We start from the raw sequence: 16,295 nt of genomic DNA on the forward strand, positions 1-16,295 counted from the left end.
AACTTCAAAATGTGTACCTTTATAGTTTATGCTTTGGCTGTATATCAGAGATGAGACTAAGTGAGTACAGTGTTGCTGACCATTTGCTGTCACCAGAATAAATTTTGCTTTTCAAGCAAAGAGAATTTTGTGAAAGTGCCTTCTGAGGAGAACCAACTGAGTCTTAATGAAAGATTTATAAATTGTTTTTTAAAAAAGCTGACAGCTCATGGATTTATTTATGTATGTACTCCTTTTGTACCTGCAGTTTATGGTAAATTTCCAAAGAAAATTGAATCCATTGCTGACGAGGATTCTGCCACAAAATCCCTCTTACATAGACCATAGCAAGAAAAAGCCCGGTTTAGTATATAAATCATGTACGTTTACAATGCTTAAAAGCTACAAACGTGGGATTAGACACAGCAGAAATCTAATCTGAAAACAAACCTTTCTTCCGATGAAGGAGATGGATGGCTTGCTGCTGGAGCTGCTGCATTTACGACAAGCTCACCAAATAGGCAGTACTTTCAGTTCCTCAGGGAGGTGCCTTCAATCTAGCAGCTAAACAGCGCACAAACTGTGGGGGAGGTACTGTAGCACTGACTTGTCTTCTAAGAGAGCATAGCAGCGGGGGCTGGACAACTTCTGGGCAGATTTTTAACCAACGGATGATTAATTATTCATCTCATGTTATCACACTTTGAGATAATGTGTTACTCTACGTTTAATTATTTTCTAAGTGGAGGATGTTCGGCTTGTGGAGGATGTCAGCAGGCTTGCATCATTAATTCAGGCTGTGAGTCCGTTTTGGGTTGAAAATGGCTGGCTTTACTGGAAAGTAGCAGACAGAAGAAGCTGGAAGCAGTTGGCACTGTATACATGGCTTAAATTCTGAGACATTTTAATTCTGCACACTAAAAGCCAGCACTATGAGCTCTGGAATTGCTGTTAAGTGTGGAACTGATTCAACAGCAGAGACAAATGAGGTGAGAGCTGGATAACTATGGAAGTGGATTGTGGGGAAGATGAAACTTTAATGGACTTTGTGCATCTTTGGACTTTTGAAGCTTACAGCATTAGTCAGGAAATGATCTGCATGCTTTTGCATTGGCACAGCATCAGTTTAGATTTGTCAGGAATGTTAGTTGGGTTCGAGTGTATTTTGCAGGAAAAATTTTGAGTAGAGAAAATTTGAATTTTTATGTTTAAGATAAATTTATTTAGTTTGATATACAGGTTACAAAACTTCCAGTTAAATTCGACAGTAAATTACAAATACTGGCAGCAGCTTTAGTCTCCCTCCTCTTTGCATTTAATAGACAGTGATATTCCAGATGCCAGGATGAAGTTGATTGTTTTCTTAACTGGGGGAAGGGTCAGGAAGCTAATGCTTTAGGGGAGTTTAATGTTGCGAGCAAAGACCAGATAGAAGTAATTTTCCTTATTTGGTCCCTTTAATAAACACTCCCTCCCCTCTCTCTCTCTCCCCCCCCCCAGCCTTCCTCAGAAATATTCCAGTTTTGCTGAAGTAAGGACTTTGCCATGGAAACAAAGTTTGGTTTTGTTCTTTGAATTTAATGTCTAATCACTAGTTATGAATTATAGACTTACATTTTTTTCACTTACTTTTTAACAATGCAATTGTATGTTTACATTTGGGGCAAAAAAAAGGAATTTTCCATATTGCCCCATTACTTTGGCCTTGTGTTTTTAAATTCGATAAAGTAATATAATTTAGCACAATAAATGGGATGAAGTGTCTATTCATTTCCTAACAGATACTTAAAAATAGCTAAGTTATAACACTTCAGTATTGCAAACTATACCTTTTTTGTTTAAACCTGCATGGTATTAATAGTATTGCTGCATCTTTATAAATTAATAACTCCATTTCTTTACTTGTGAAAAAGATTTACAAAATGTTAAGTGACAATGATATGAACTATCGAGCTATCTAGAAACAAAGACATCAGTTCTAGATTGTGTAATTTGAAAATGATTTAATAATAGTTATTTTTCCCACTCCTTATTTTTGGAATTTTTAAAAATGAAATAATTGCAATAGTAAATTGGTACCAGAAGTAGAATGGAAAGGTTAGTACTGTCATGCTTTCAGTAGAATAAAATTACTGATGGGAGATTTCACTGAGGCCATTGTCACACTTGAAACAGACAATTTAAATGATGTTGCTCTTAAGCTACTATGATGTATTAAATAGGATAAATTGCAGCATGTACTGTAAAAAAAAACTCTAGTAAATTATTTTGATTAAATATAGCACAAAATGTCTGAGTGAATACCAATGACAGTAATGATCTCCAGGTTTCCAATGAATATTTGGCAAGGACTCTGTTCTTTCTCTGTGATATTAAAATATTTCCAGCTGTTTGGGGGCAGAGACAGAACCACTAAGAAAAGTTGGAAGGGTAAAGTTGGGGGATGGGGAGGAAGGGGTTGGTGGCGCGATGAAAGATATCCAAGTCTGGTATTAGGAATATGCGTCATAGGACATTATTCATGCCACAAAGCATTGGGAGAGGGATTATTTTTCCCCCTCCCCCACAGTTGTGCCCATGTTTGGAAAGTTTAGTGGGGTTATTTTAATGCAGATTTTTTAAAAAAATGGTGTGTGTGGATATTCAGCTTTATATAATATTTTGCAGATGCTATTAATCTTTATAGCATGAATTAACATACTGATATCTTTGTAGCATGAATACACACCTACTTGTGTGATTTATCAATATGAAGAATTATTTAGCCACTAGCTCTGGTTATAATACATTGACCAATTGTGCAACTAATTTCTCTTTTAAGAATTGACTTAAATGGTCCTTTGATATAAAGTAATTTTAAGCACTATTGAAAAGCGAAATGCAGTGCTGATGAATGTATTACTCAAAGACTGTCTAGTTCTTAAGAGCACCTGATGATTTAAAATTAAATTTGGTGCAGCTTGTGAGAAGTAAGATGTTACCAGCTAGGGTATGGCAAACACCGAGCCCTCATGAGGGACTATATTTTTCTGCACATGATTCCCAATCTAAAGCCTATTTGAGGGAAAAAAAAATTGTTCAACCAAAAAATAGGAATGTATCTTCAAAGCAATATTTTGATTGACAGCAAGACTGGCCACTTGCAAAACTTGTAATATTCATTTTATCCATGTTATCTGTATAGTATTCCATTAGACTAAGGGGAATGTGGCAGCCTTATCTGCATTTTTGGAGTCGTGCTTGTCTGTGACTTACATCCTTGTAGACCCAGATTAGCTGCTTATTCCTTCATCTCTCAGTTGGTGACATAACCTTCAGCGGTCTATGGTCTCCTCTCTGGAATTCCTTCCTTAAACCTTTGAAGGTGTCCACTTTTCTCTCCAGTTTTTATAAGCCTTTGGTATTGCAAGTTTTGTAGTCTTATTGCAGTGGAGGGTACATTGATGTAGGTGCAGTCTAACTCTTATAATCCACTAGTGTGACCTAGTTTGTCTGTCAAACTTTGGGTGTTGCACCCTCTTGCAAATTAGTTGCAGTGAAATTAAATATGAACAGCAACAAAACCAATTCCAACGGAAGGGTAATCTACTAGTCAATTACCAAGCAAGAAATGAAAACTAATCCTAAAGTTAAGATAAATTACAAATTAAGGCAAACTAACCAATTTCTCCAAATATTTTTGAAACAACTTCTGGTCATCAATTTTTGTTGGCCAACAACCTTGTTCAGGAAGCAACTTCAAGTCCCGACATTAGTTCATCACAAAACATAGGGCAACATTATGGAGTGATATCATTGTTTGCAAAAGCCCAGCTGGCATAAATGCGTATGGTCCTTTTCATAAGCTGAATATTTAATAATGGTTTGCAATGCAAACACAATGAAAAATGACAACTTTCCAAGTATATGGTATTTATACATTTATATAGTATAAGTGTTCCTATGCTACTCACCCCAGCTAAGCCTTGTGGTAGGAAGTTCAATGTTCTAACCATTCTCTGGATAAAGAAGTTTATCCTGAACTAGCTGAGTTGCTCTTACAAACAGCTAACACTGATATGATGGACCGAATGGCCTCTTTCAGTGCTGTAACCATTCTATGATTCTGTGTTGAAAGTGCACACTGCTGAATGTAAAATGGAGGGTACAGTTAAACCCAAGAGCTGCAGTGTTCCCAGCAGAAGGATGTTCTTAAAGCTTGTTTTGAGTTTTGTTTGAACCATATAGGAGACTAGATATGGTGAGGCAGAATGGAAATTGAAGCGGCAAATCATAGGAAGCTCTGAATCTCAGTTTTTGGTTTTGTCTTTTGTGGGGCTGAAACTGAAGTGATTTATGCTCTGTCCCAAATTGTCCCTTGAATTCATGCCCTAGCTCCTCCATTTCCCGCACCCTCTTGTGTGTTTTTCTTCTGTTTTTACAGGCTTTTTCTCTCTCCCCTATCTCATCCCCTCTTCATAATACTATGATAAAAATGTGTTACATAAAAGTATGTTACACTTATCTGAAAATCTTTCGAAATTGAATTAGTTACCTTGTTTCGAGTAACTCAAATTGCCAAAAGTTATTGGCTGGCCAGATATCTTTAACTTGTGCTGCCTCGACCTATGGTCTTGGTCAAAATAACAACTTCACACCTGAGCTTCTGAAAAGATGACATCCTAATGTAAAAAGAAACATTAATTTTTTTTTATTATTCGTTCATGGGATGTGGGCATTGCTGTCTAGGCCAGCATTTATTGCCCATCCCTAATTGCCCTTGTTCAGAGGGCAGTTAAGAGTCAACCACATTGCTGTGGGTCTGGAGCCACATGTAGGTCAGACCAGGTAAGGATGGCAGATTTCCTTCCCACAGGACGTTAGTGAACCAGATGAGTTTTTACAACAATCGACAATGGTTTCATGGTCATCAGACTTTTAATTCCAGATTTTTTTTATTGAATTCAAATTTCATCTGGGTCCCCAGAGCATTACCCTGGGTCTCTGGAATACCAGTCCAGTGACAATGCCACCATGCCACCGCCTCCTCCCTAATAAAACTGCTCAAACACAAATGTGCAGCTAAATTCAATCATATTGTAAAGTGTCATTTAAACTTGATGTTAAATAGGGCAAATTTTCAGATTGTTTTGAGTCTCCTTACCTGGCAATTTGTATCAGTAAATTTTTTTAAAAATGTGGTTTATTCAGAATGAACAAGTTGGGAAATGATCAAATTTGGCTATAGGTAATTTGCATTTTGCTGAAATAAATTTGTATAATAGCCAGTTTAGTACCTGGCTTTCTGGAGTTTTTATAGACATTTTGGAGTCTGAATTATGTAACTGTCCATTTTTTTGCAGAAACCTACATGATCTTAATAATGGTTTATTTTACATATTTAATTTTTAACTCAACTTTTTAAAGCTAAGGATAAAGAATACATAGGAACAACAACAAAATATCTATAGCGCTGTTAATTTAGACAACCCTCCTAAGAGGCTTCCCAAAGGTTTGAGCCAAAATAGGAACTAAGCTAAAGGGGAAAAGATTAGGAGAGATCATCAAAGTTTGGTCAAAGAGGTGTGTGTGTGTGTTCTTATGGGTTGGCATTGGTGACACAAAAGTGTGGGTTTTGGAAAGCAACAAGGATGACTGAACACCTTTTTGAACGTTGTTAGATTAGCAGCCTGGTTTGTAGTTTGGGAAAATAAATGACAGATCTATTTTAACATGGAGCAGTGTGGGAGGCAAAGTAAAGAATGGGGCAATATCCTCAATTTAAATACACTGAAAGGTCTGGATGAATTGAGAGACCTAGCGATTAAATACATAATTCTCAAAGTGTCTGCATGTAGGTAGAGCCATAAATTTTGATTTTATAAAGAAGAGCTTAGGATTCAAGAGTGAGGAAGTAATAATGAATTAATTATACAAAGTCTTGATCCGGTAGCTGTGCATAATTTTGGGCACCCATTATAGAAACCGGAGGTCCTAGGAATACTTGCCTTGGATCAGAGAAGACAAAGATGATATAATGGAGATTGTCTTTAAATTATGAAGGGTTCTGATACATTGAGCAAAAAAACATATTTCCTTCGCTTGATAATCAATTTAAAATTACCATTTGAGAGGGAGGAGAGAGGTTAAAAGAAAGTTGCATGTTTTCATTCTGTAACCTTAGAACTGAACATTTCATATTTTGAAGCATCTTTTTAAATCCTGCCCATTGGGGCTTTTTTAATAGTTTAGCTTGATTTTTGCTTATACCTTAATTCATTTTCAATTAACAGTGTACTCTTGCTACCTTAAAGGAGAGTGAGTTTGGGCACAGTCAAGGTATATTCCTACAAAGGGGAAAGGTAGGACAAACAAATTCAGAGCTCCTTGGATGAGTTAAGAGATAAAGACTAAAATAAAGATGACAAAGTGTGCGTATGATGGATATCAGGTGGATAATACAAGCAAGTACTGGGCTAAATATAGAAGGTTCAGAAGGGAAGTGAAAGAGCAAATAAGAGAAGAAAAGAGAAAGTATGAAAAGAGACTGGCAGCCATATTATAAGGGAATCCCACAGTCTTCTCTCGGCATATAAATAGTAAAAGGAAGAGTGGGGCTGATTAGGGACCAAAAAGGGAATTTACGCATGGAGGCAGGGTATTGCTAAGGCATTAAATGACTAATTTGCATCTCTTTCTATCAAGGAAGATGCTGTTGCACAGATCATGGCGAAAGAGAAGGCAATTCAGATATTCAAAGGGTTTAAAATTGATGAGTTATTGGGTAGGCTATCTGCAATTAAAGTTGATAAGGCACTGGGACCGGATGAGATGAGGAAAGTGAGTGAAAATTGCAGAGGCATTGGCCATAATTTTCCAGTCTTCCTTAGACTGGGGTGGTACCAGAGGACTGGAGAATTGCTGATGTTACACCTTTGTTCAAATAAGGATATAAAAATAAGCCCAGCAACTACAGGCCAGTTAGTTTAACTTTGGGAAGCTTCTAGAAACAATGATTCAGGACAAAATGGGCAAATGGACAAACATGAGCAAATGCAGGTGTCATGAAAATATAATAATTCTCATAATATTATTGCGTTTTATTGTTAAGGTAGGTTAATAGGTAGGGATTGGATAGTTTCTGTGTTCGTATCTGTGTGTGTGGAGGATTTCATTGATTTGGAGACAGCTGGTCTGGAGGCTTTGAGTTATAAAAACGAAGCTAGGTTTGAAATGCTAAATACGTAAACATGGCTGAAATTTTAGAATGTGAGGTGGAAGGAAAATTTGTATTTTTAGATAAATTAGGTTAATTTGAATTCCAAAGAGATCTACAACCCGCCCCCCCCACTTCAACTTCTCCCCCCCACCTTAAACCAACTTATATTTCACCCCTCTCCTAACTATACTCAGTTCTGCTGAAGGGTCATGAGGACTCGAAATGTCAACTTTTTTCTTCTCTGCCGATGCTGCCAGACCTGCTGAGTTTTTCCAGGTAATTCTGCTTTTGTTTTGGTAAGATGTTACACCTAGTCAGAAGAAGCTAAGCCAAACAATGTGTTTATTTTTCCCAAAGGTTACTGATAATATGAACACTATGAAAAGATTTATATTATGAGAAATGTAAAGTTCCAAAGGTATATCGGAACAATGGAATTTGCATTAAAAAGGGAGAAACATGTATAAAGGAGATGAGGCTATGTGTCAAAGGAGAAGGCATTCTAAGATCTAACAAGTGTGTAAAACCTCCAGTCTCTGCATCAAGTTGCTGTCTATAGGAACCAAAGCTGAGAAAACTCACTTTGAATTCTCCTATCCTGGGTATAGTGTTGCTTTGCCTGGGTCTGTTTAAATCTATTTGTTTTTACTGTTGCCTCAATGGAGGTGTAACTGGGAGCCAGATTAATTATGCGTTTTAGGAGTTATTATGGTAATTTGTAGATCTAAGTATGTGCTTGAAATCTTTTCTTTTGTTAATAAATGTTTAATTTAGTTTTCTAAAAACCTCAAGTCGTGGTAGTCTTTTACTTCTGAATTTGGGGCATGCATCTTGAAATAAAATACAAATTGCAAAGCAATTGTGACTGCGTGATCAAGTTTCCCTCGTGGATTTGTCCCGCCTGGCACTCATCATCTGCCATGTCATAACATAGGTTATTTAAGGAAAACTTAAATGGATTTCTTGCGGAAAAATAGTGTTTAACTAACCTACTGGAGTTTTTTGAAGAGGTAACAGAGGGATGATGAGGGTAATGTTGTTGATGCAATGTACATGGAATTCTAAAAGGCATTGGTATAGTGTCGCACAACAGACTTGTGAGCAAAGTCATAGCTCATGGAATAAAAGGGACAGTAGCAATGTAGATACAAAATTGGCTGAGTGACAGAAAACAGAGTAGTGGTTAATGGATGTGTTTTGGACTGAGGAAGGCTTGTAGTGGAGTTCCCCAGTCGTCGGACCCTTGCTCTTCCTGATATATATTAATAACCTAGACCTTGGTATACAGGACACAGTTTCAAAGTTTGCGGATAACATGAAACTAGGAAGCATTGTGAACTGTGTGGAAGATAGTGCAGAACATCAGTAGGACATGGCCAGCCATTCCACCAACTTGTCTAAGTGGCAGATGCAATTCACTGCAGAGAAATGTGAAGTGATTAATTTTGGTAAGAAGAACATGGAGAGACAATATAAAATAAAGGGTACAATTCTAAAGGGGATGCAGGAGCAGATGGACCTGGGTGTATATGCGCATAAGCCATTGAAGATGGCAGGACAGGTTGAGAGTGCAGTTAAGAAAGCATACAGTGTCCTAGCCTTTAGTAATGGGGACATAGAGTACAAGAGCAAAGTTATGTTAAAACTGTATAAAAATACTGGTTTGGCCTCAGCAGGAATATTGCATCCAGTTTTGGGTGCAGTTCATCCCACTTTAAGATGTGAAGGCATTAAGAGGGAGAGTGCAGAAAAAATTCACAAGAATGGTTCCAGGGTAAGGAACTTCAGTTATATTGTTAGATCGGAGAAGCCGTGGACTGTTTTCCTTGGAGAAGACAAGGTTGAGAGGAGATTGAAAGAGGATTCAAAATCATGAGGAACCTGGACAGAGTAGATCGGGAGAAACTGTTACTTAGATAATTGGCAAAGAAACAATGGAGACATGAGAAACATTTTCACGCAATGAGTAGTTAGGATCTGGAATGTGCTGCTTCAGAGGCAGGTTCAATCAAGGCATTCAAAAGGGAATTGCATTGTTATCCGAAAAAGAAGAATGTGCAGGGTTATGGGGAGAAGGGAGGGAAAGGGCACCAGGTGAATCGCTCATTCATAAAGCTGGGACAATCACGACAGGGCAAATGGCTTCCTTCCACTCTGTAACAATTCTGAGAGTCAGGAGTTTTAGAGTGGAAGCACTATCTACTCACAGCATTTGGGCAATTAATCACATTTTAGATGACTGGTGTCTCTTTGGTTTAAAATCATAATCAAGTGCAAATCTGATGTGAAATTAAATGTAAATTTCCATAAACAGTCCATTTTATTTTCAAAACAAAAACAGAATTACCTGGAAAAACTCAGCAGGTCTGGCAGCATCGGTGGAGAAGAAAAGAGTTGACGTTTCGAGTCCACATGACCCTTCAACAGAACTGAGTGTAGTTAGGAGAGGGGTGAAATATAAGCTGGTTTAAGATGGGGGGTGGGGGGAGAGAAGTTGAGGGTGGGGTGGTTGTAGGGACAAGCAAGCAGTGGTAGGAGCAGATAATCAAAAGATGTCACAGACAAAAGGATCAAAGAGGTGTTGAAGGTGGTGATATTATCTAAGAAAAGTGCTAATTAAGAATGGATGGCAGGACACTCAAGGTACAGCTCTAGTGGGGGTGGGGTGGAAAGACTGACAAGGTATTAGTTGTAGATTTAAAAATAATGGAAATAGGTGGGAAAAGAAAAATCTATATAAATTACTGAAAACAAAAAAAAACAAAAGGGAGGGGGAGGAAACGGGGTGGGGATGGGGGGAGGGAGTTTAAGATCTAAAGTTGTTGAATTCAATATTCAGCCCGGAAGGCTGTAAAGTGCCTAGTCGGAAGATGAGGTACTGTTCCTCCAGTTTGCATTGGGCTTCACTGGAACAATGCAGCAAGCCAAGGACAGACATGTGGGCAAGAGAGCAGGGTGGAGTGTTAAAATGGCAAGCGACAGGGAGGTTTGGGTCTTTCTTGCGGATAGACCGCAGGTGTTCTGCAAAGTGGTCGCCCAGTTTGTGTTTGGTCTCTCCAATGTAGAGGAGACCGCATTGGGAGCAACGAATGCAACCTTAAACCAGCTTATATTTCACCCCTCTCCTAACTACACTCAGTTCTGTTGAAGGGTCATGTGGACTCGAAACGTCAACTCTTTTCTTCTCCAGCGATGCTGCCAGACCTGCTGAGTTTTTCCAGGTAATTCTGTTTTTGTTTAGGATTTCCAGCATCCGCAGTAGTTTTTTGTTTTTACCATTTTATTTTCACATTGCTTTTACCTACTTAGGCTTTAACATGTTTTATATGTCGGGAAATAAATTGATATTTACTGTTTAATTCATGACACTAATGCTCAGATTAGCTTATTTTTTGGAATATTTTCTTTATATTTAAGAGTGGTGATGGGACTCATTGCTTTAGAGTCCAATGGTAATGGTGAAAATGAAAGGGTTATGTTAAAGGATTTGCAAGCTCTTGCTCATTAAATGTGAATAGTCGAAAGTGGATGTTTATTTGTCAAGCTATCATCCAGCATTTTGTTTAGAAATTAGAAAGCATTCACTCCCTTTTGATAAATCAGGTTTAAGTGAAATATGCTGTAGGATGAGAATGCATACTGCTAATTTGGAGCCTTTACTTATTTTTATTTGAAAGTTGGACCTGTTTTTCACAGAATTTTAGGAAACGTTAAATGCTTCAACCTGCATTGTCTCAGCCATAGTACGTAAAAGCTAATAAGTACCCTGATCATATCAGTTTGAGCTATTACAGCCGGTATGGTGTTTGACTCAATTGAGATACTTTAGGATTGAGTTGCTCAAGTATTCCATTTAAAAACAGCAATATGCTGAACAAGGCACAAGTCAGGGGTGTGATGGAATGCTGTTCACTTGCCTGGATGAGTGCAGCTTCAATGACACAAGATGCTTGACATCATCCAGGACAAAGCAGCCCACTTGATTGGTACCCCTTTCACAAACATTCACTCCCTCCACCACCGATGAACGGTGGCAGCAGTGTGTACCATCTACAAGATGCACTGCAGAAACTCACCAAGACTCCTTAGGCAGCATCTTCTAAACCCACAACCGCTGCCATTTGGAAGGACAAGGACAGCAGACACATGGGAACATTTCCAAGCCACTCACCATCCTAACTTGGAAATATATCGCCGTTCCTTCACTGTTACGGGGTCAAAATCCTGGAACTCCCTCTCTAACAGCTCTGTGGGTGTCCCTACACCATGTGGACTGCAGCGATTCAAGAAGGCAGCTTACCACCACTTTCTCCAGGGCAATTAGTAATGGGCAATAAATGCTGGCCCAGCCAGTGATGCCCACATCCCGTAAATGAATAATAAAATAGATTGCTTCAATTCCTCCATATACTTTATTATGAGCTATTGCACATATGTTTTTCATAGTTCTCATTATTATGAAATTTTGCAGAAAATAATCCTTAAGGATAACTTACATTTATATAAAGTAGAAAAATGTCTGTTTCAAAGAAGTGTAATCAGAAATAAATGTTGCTGAGTCAAAAGAGGAGATACTGGCAGGATTAACCAAAACCTTCATTAAAGAAATGGGTTTTCAAGAGATTTTTGAAGGAGGAAAGGGAGGTGAAGAGATGGGAGAGTTTAGGGAGCGAATTCCAGAGCAAGAGGTCTAGATGGCTGGAGACATGACTCCTCATGGTGTGGTGAAGGGGGTTTGGGATGCACAAGAGACCAGAATCAGAAGAGGTTACAGAGCTAGTGAGGAGAGAGCCCATGGAGGGATTTAAACATGACTTGAATTGTTGGTAGAGTGGGGTACAGTGTATGTCAGCGAGGATAAAGGTGATGGGTGAGTGCAGTGTAGGATATTGGAGCAGAGTTTTGAGTCTGAGACAGTGTTTGCAAATGGAGTTTGTGGAGAGTAATGTTACTACACATCAATAGTTAAACTACCAGTGCCATCTTGCTGTCTTATTCTGTTTAAGTAGACAATTATACATTATTCCAAAATCTTTGTTTCTATCTTTTTTTCCCAATTGATTTGTACTTGTCAGGATAAATTGAATGATGTGTGTATTTATAGAGCTTTAGGCTTCTAAATGGTTTGTGTACAGGTAGCTAGTTGTTTGTGACTAATTCCACTTGTTCTATGAGGAAAAACTAAGTGACAGTTGGGTCAGCTTGGTTGTTGAATCTTATCAACTATTCAGCTGTGAAGGACATCACAACCTAGCCCAATCCTGTCTTCGACCAACATCTACATTAACATACTTTTCAGTAGAGATAACTGTTTAGTGATTCAGTAATAACAGGCTGACTTTCCCTTCCCTAAGTGGTGCTGAAACTAATTGTGCCACCCTTGCCACAAGCAAGTGTGAATGCTAGTGGCTAGATGAAAACTGCACTGTCTCTGACCTGGGGGCAATGGGGCATTTTTGAATTGGGGAGACTAAATATAGAAAACAGACACATTCAGAAATGGTAGAAGTGTGAAATAAGACAATTGATTTGATCTTGTTTTGCAACAAAGCTTGGATAATGGGTGGAAGAGTGAAACAGTGAAATTTTTCTATAATCTGTTCATTGTAATATTGATCATATGATTAATGAGTACAGTATTTAGCAAGTGATTTTATATAATATTTTATGTGGAGGTGATGGATATCTAATTTGCAGCTGATGGGAGACAACCACCTTGGGAACATTGGAGCAGGAATCGACCATTTAGCCCCTCGAACCTATTCTTAAGAGGGAATAAATATTTGTATTCGATCATGGCTGATCTATGACCTAACTCCATATACCAACCTTTGCCCCATTTGCTTCATGTTGGTACTTTGTTCTCCAGCTGAAAATATGAAAACATTAGGAGCACGATGTGCACCAGGAACTGCACCCTGCTTGGAGCCTTTTTTCACGTTCCATTATTAGTTGAAGTGCGAGGCAATATGCTGGACACTTTTTTTTGTTGCGCTTGTAAGAAAGATGTTGAAACAAAATTTACATGTTTTTAAATCAACAAAAAAACCTTATATAATTTTTGAAACATATCTTTAACTCATCTTTTCATTGGAAATAAGCAAAATGCATTGCAAGTTCTTCCTGTTATTTTGCTGTGGTTTATATTGTACTACATTGTTTAAAAATGTAATTTTCATTTAACCCAGTAGATAGTAACCTCTGGATTACTCCCATTGCCAAGCACTACAGAAGGTAAAAATAGTAAAATAGGAGGACTTCAGATTCTTGTGGCATTGGGATCCATTCTGGGGCAGGAGGCACCTATTCAAAAAGGTTTGCACCTCAAGGCTGGGACCAATGTGCTCAGGAGGAAGTTCTCGAGTGTAGTTGAGGAGGCTTTAAACTAAATTGGCAGGGGGGTGGACACCAGCAAATTGAAGCAGAAAAGAGAAATAAGGTGCATAAAGGAGTGTGTGTTGAATAATACTAGGGAAGGAAATAGTACCATATTAGATATGAGCAGACCAAAAAGGGCTACAAGGAGAACAAAAACAGGTTTAGAATGCATGTATGTAAATGCACAAAGTGTGGTGAATGAGGTTATTGAGCTACAAACAAAAATAACCATGTTGGAGTATGATGTAGTGGCAATAGCAGAAACGTGGCTTTAAAAATTAAGTACTGGATGCTTAATATTCAATGATATAAAGTGTTCAGAAAAGCTAGCAAAGGAGAAAAGGAAGGTGGGGTGGCAGTACTCATTAGGGAAAACATTTCAGTTGGAAAGGATGTCCTTGAACCAGAGTTGAGAGCCAAAAACGGTATGGTCACGCTAATGCAATTATTCTATAGGCTTCCAAATAGTGAGTGTGTGATAGAGGAGCAAGTCTTCAGGGAATTCACAAATGTGCAAGAACTATAAAGTGCTGATATTGGGGGACTTTACTCAAGTAGCGATTGAGATAATGTTAGAGTAAGGGGAAAAGAAGGGGAAGAGTTTCTAAAATATGTTCAGGAGAACTTCCTTGACCAGTATGTTATTGGTTCAAGTAGGAAGGAGGCATTGCTGGACCTCAGTGTGCCAAGTGGACCAAGTATAAAGCTTATATTAGTAATGGAGGATAGCAAGGAACAAACTAAAGTTAAACTTTTATATCAGCTCCTCCAGAGCCGCTCTTCAGTTCTCCATAGGCAATATTCACCAGCCACTGCGCTGTGTTTTTAAAATTCATTTACGGGATGTGGGTGTCGCCGGCTATGCCAGCATTTATTGCCCATCCCTAATTGCCCTTGAGAAGGCGGTGGTGAGCTGCCTTCTTGAACCGCTGCAGTCTTTGTGGTGTAGGTGTACCCACAGTGCTATTAGGGAGGAAGTTCCAGGATTTTGACCCAACTACAGTGAAGAAACAGCGATATATTTCCAAGTCAGGTGAGTGCCCTATCGATGATGTAGTCTTTGAGGTGAGATTAACCAGCACAGACGTGGCAGTTATTCTCCCTGATCTTAGAAGTGTTGTTTAGTTCTTTTATTTGTGTGTAAATAAAGCTCTCAAGGACAGTATCTGAAAGATGTGGAACAATTGGATGTTGGGAAGCAATGAAACATTCACTAAAGGCGGTATTACCAACCACCCTCACTGGCAATGAGTCACAGACAAGTGGAATGAACTTGATCCCAATATTGTCAAAAATTAATTTCTAAAATGTGGAATATAAGGTGCCTCCAATGGTACCATTGATGATTACTTGTGGAATGATGATGCCAAAATTCATCACCGCTGATGATGAAGAGGAGGTAGATCTGTTTGATCATGTTATACAACAAGGCTATTGGGACAAATTCAGATAGTGATCAGAATTATCTTGAAGGATTTCAATGTGAAGTTTTGTAATTAATTTATGACATATAGTTACATAGTATTAGATGAAATATATATAGTTTTTTATCATAAAATAAATAGTAGTAAGCATCTGTCTATCTCCAGAGACGATGGACTGTGCCCAGATGTCACTTCTGGATTGAACATCTTCTATTGTGGCTGTAGAGGTTGACTTATGAGTAGGCAATCCCTTTTACAGCTGGCACAGATAAATAGTGTTGGCCTGAGGTCAACTGATTTTTTTTTTACTTCCATTGGGCTCTCTTTTTAACCATCTGGTCATTTCTTTTGCCCTCTGCTTTTTCCACGCTCTTCCTGACTGTCTCCAGGCACTCTGGTCAGCAGTGTGCATCAACTCCAATCCCAGTCAACTTGATAGTCACCTCTTTCAAAAGGTGAACGTTGGCGAGGTGATGTCGCACCGCATCAGCCTTCTACAAACTACGGCAGCAAGTGTTTGACAGAAAAGTCCTCCAAGTCAGCAAAAGTCTTAGTTTACAAAGCATTTGTTGTCACCACGCTCCTGTACTTTAGTGAGAACTGGACTGTGTGCCAGCGACAGCTAAGAGTGCTGCAGAAATTCCATCAGCAGTGCATCCGCTGCATTCTCCAGATTTAGTGGGAGGACTGTTGAACAAGCACTTGTCATTTTCGAAGGAAGGTCCACAAGCATTCGGGCAAAACTCCTGCAAAATCAACTTCAATGGACTGGTCACTGTATCTGGCCAAAATCGTCTCTCCTGTCATTCCTGTTCTTTCAACTCTCAACGGAGGTTGAGGAGTGATCTGGTAAAGGTGTACAAAATTATGACAGGTTTACCTAAGATAAATAAAGAAAAGCTGTTGCCATAAGTTGATGGTACGAGGACGAAGGGACACGAATTTAAGGTTTTGTGCAAGAGATAAAGGGAGAATCTAAAGAAGAACATTTTTACGCAGTAAATGGTAATGACCTGGAACTCCATCTGAGAGCAGTGGAAGCAGACAATCAATGGTTTCTAAAGGAAATTGGATATGTACTTGGTAGAAATAAACTTCTAGGGCTGCAAGGATAAAGTGTTCGAATTAGATTGATCGGATCCCTCTAAAGACAGCTGGCACTTGTGGGCTGAATGGCCTCCTGTGCTGTAATGACTTTGACTTCATGATTCGGATCTTCAGGGAGTTGCTAGCTTAGTCAATACTACTCCTCCATGCCCTCTTGGGACAGTTCTAATGGATCTTTGCACAATCTTTGCTATCAGGAAGGTGTTAGC

At 38.7% G+C, this 16,295-nt stretch overlaps 1 protein-coding gene across 2 annotated transcripts in view; it reads left to right on the top strand.

Moving 5' to 3' along the window:
• The window catches only part of mcc (MCC regulator of WNT signaling pathway), a 215,550-nt gene that overhangs the window by 55,370 nt on the left and 143,885 nt on the right, over positions 1-16,295 (top strand). The window contains exon 1 of one of the 2 annotated variants that reach the window (XM_078566348.1): positions 553-968. The exons of the other annotated variant lie outside the window; for it this stretch is intronic. Within the exon in view, the coding sequence (XP_078422474.1) occupies positions 912-968 (57 nt within the window). The 5' untranslated portion in view covers positions 553-911. Of the gene's footprint in view, positions 1-552; positions 969-16,295 lie in introns of those variants that run through there. 2 annotated transcript variants of the gene reach the window in all.

This window comes from Cetorhinus maximus, chromosome 2 (assembly GCF_964194155.1).
Source record: "Cetorhinus maximus chromosome 2, sCetMax3.hap1.1, whole genome shotgun sequence".
NCBI lineage: Eukaryota > Metazoa > Chordata > Chondrichthyes > Lamniformes > Cetorhinidae > Cetorhinus > Cetorhinus maximus.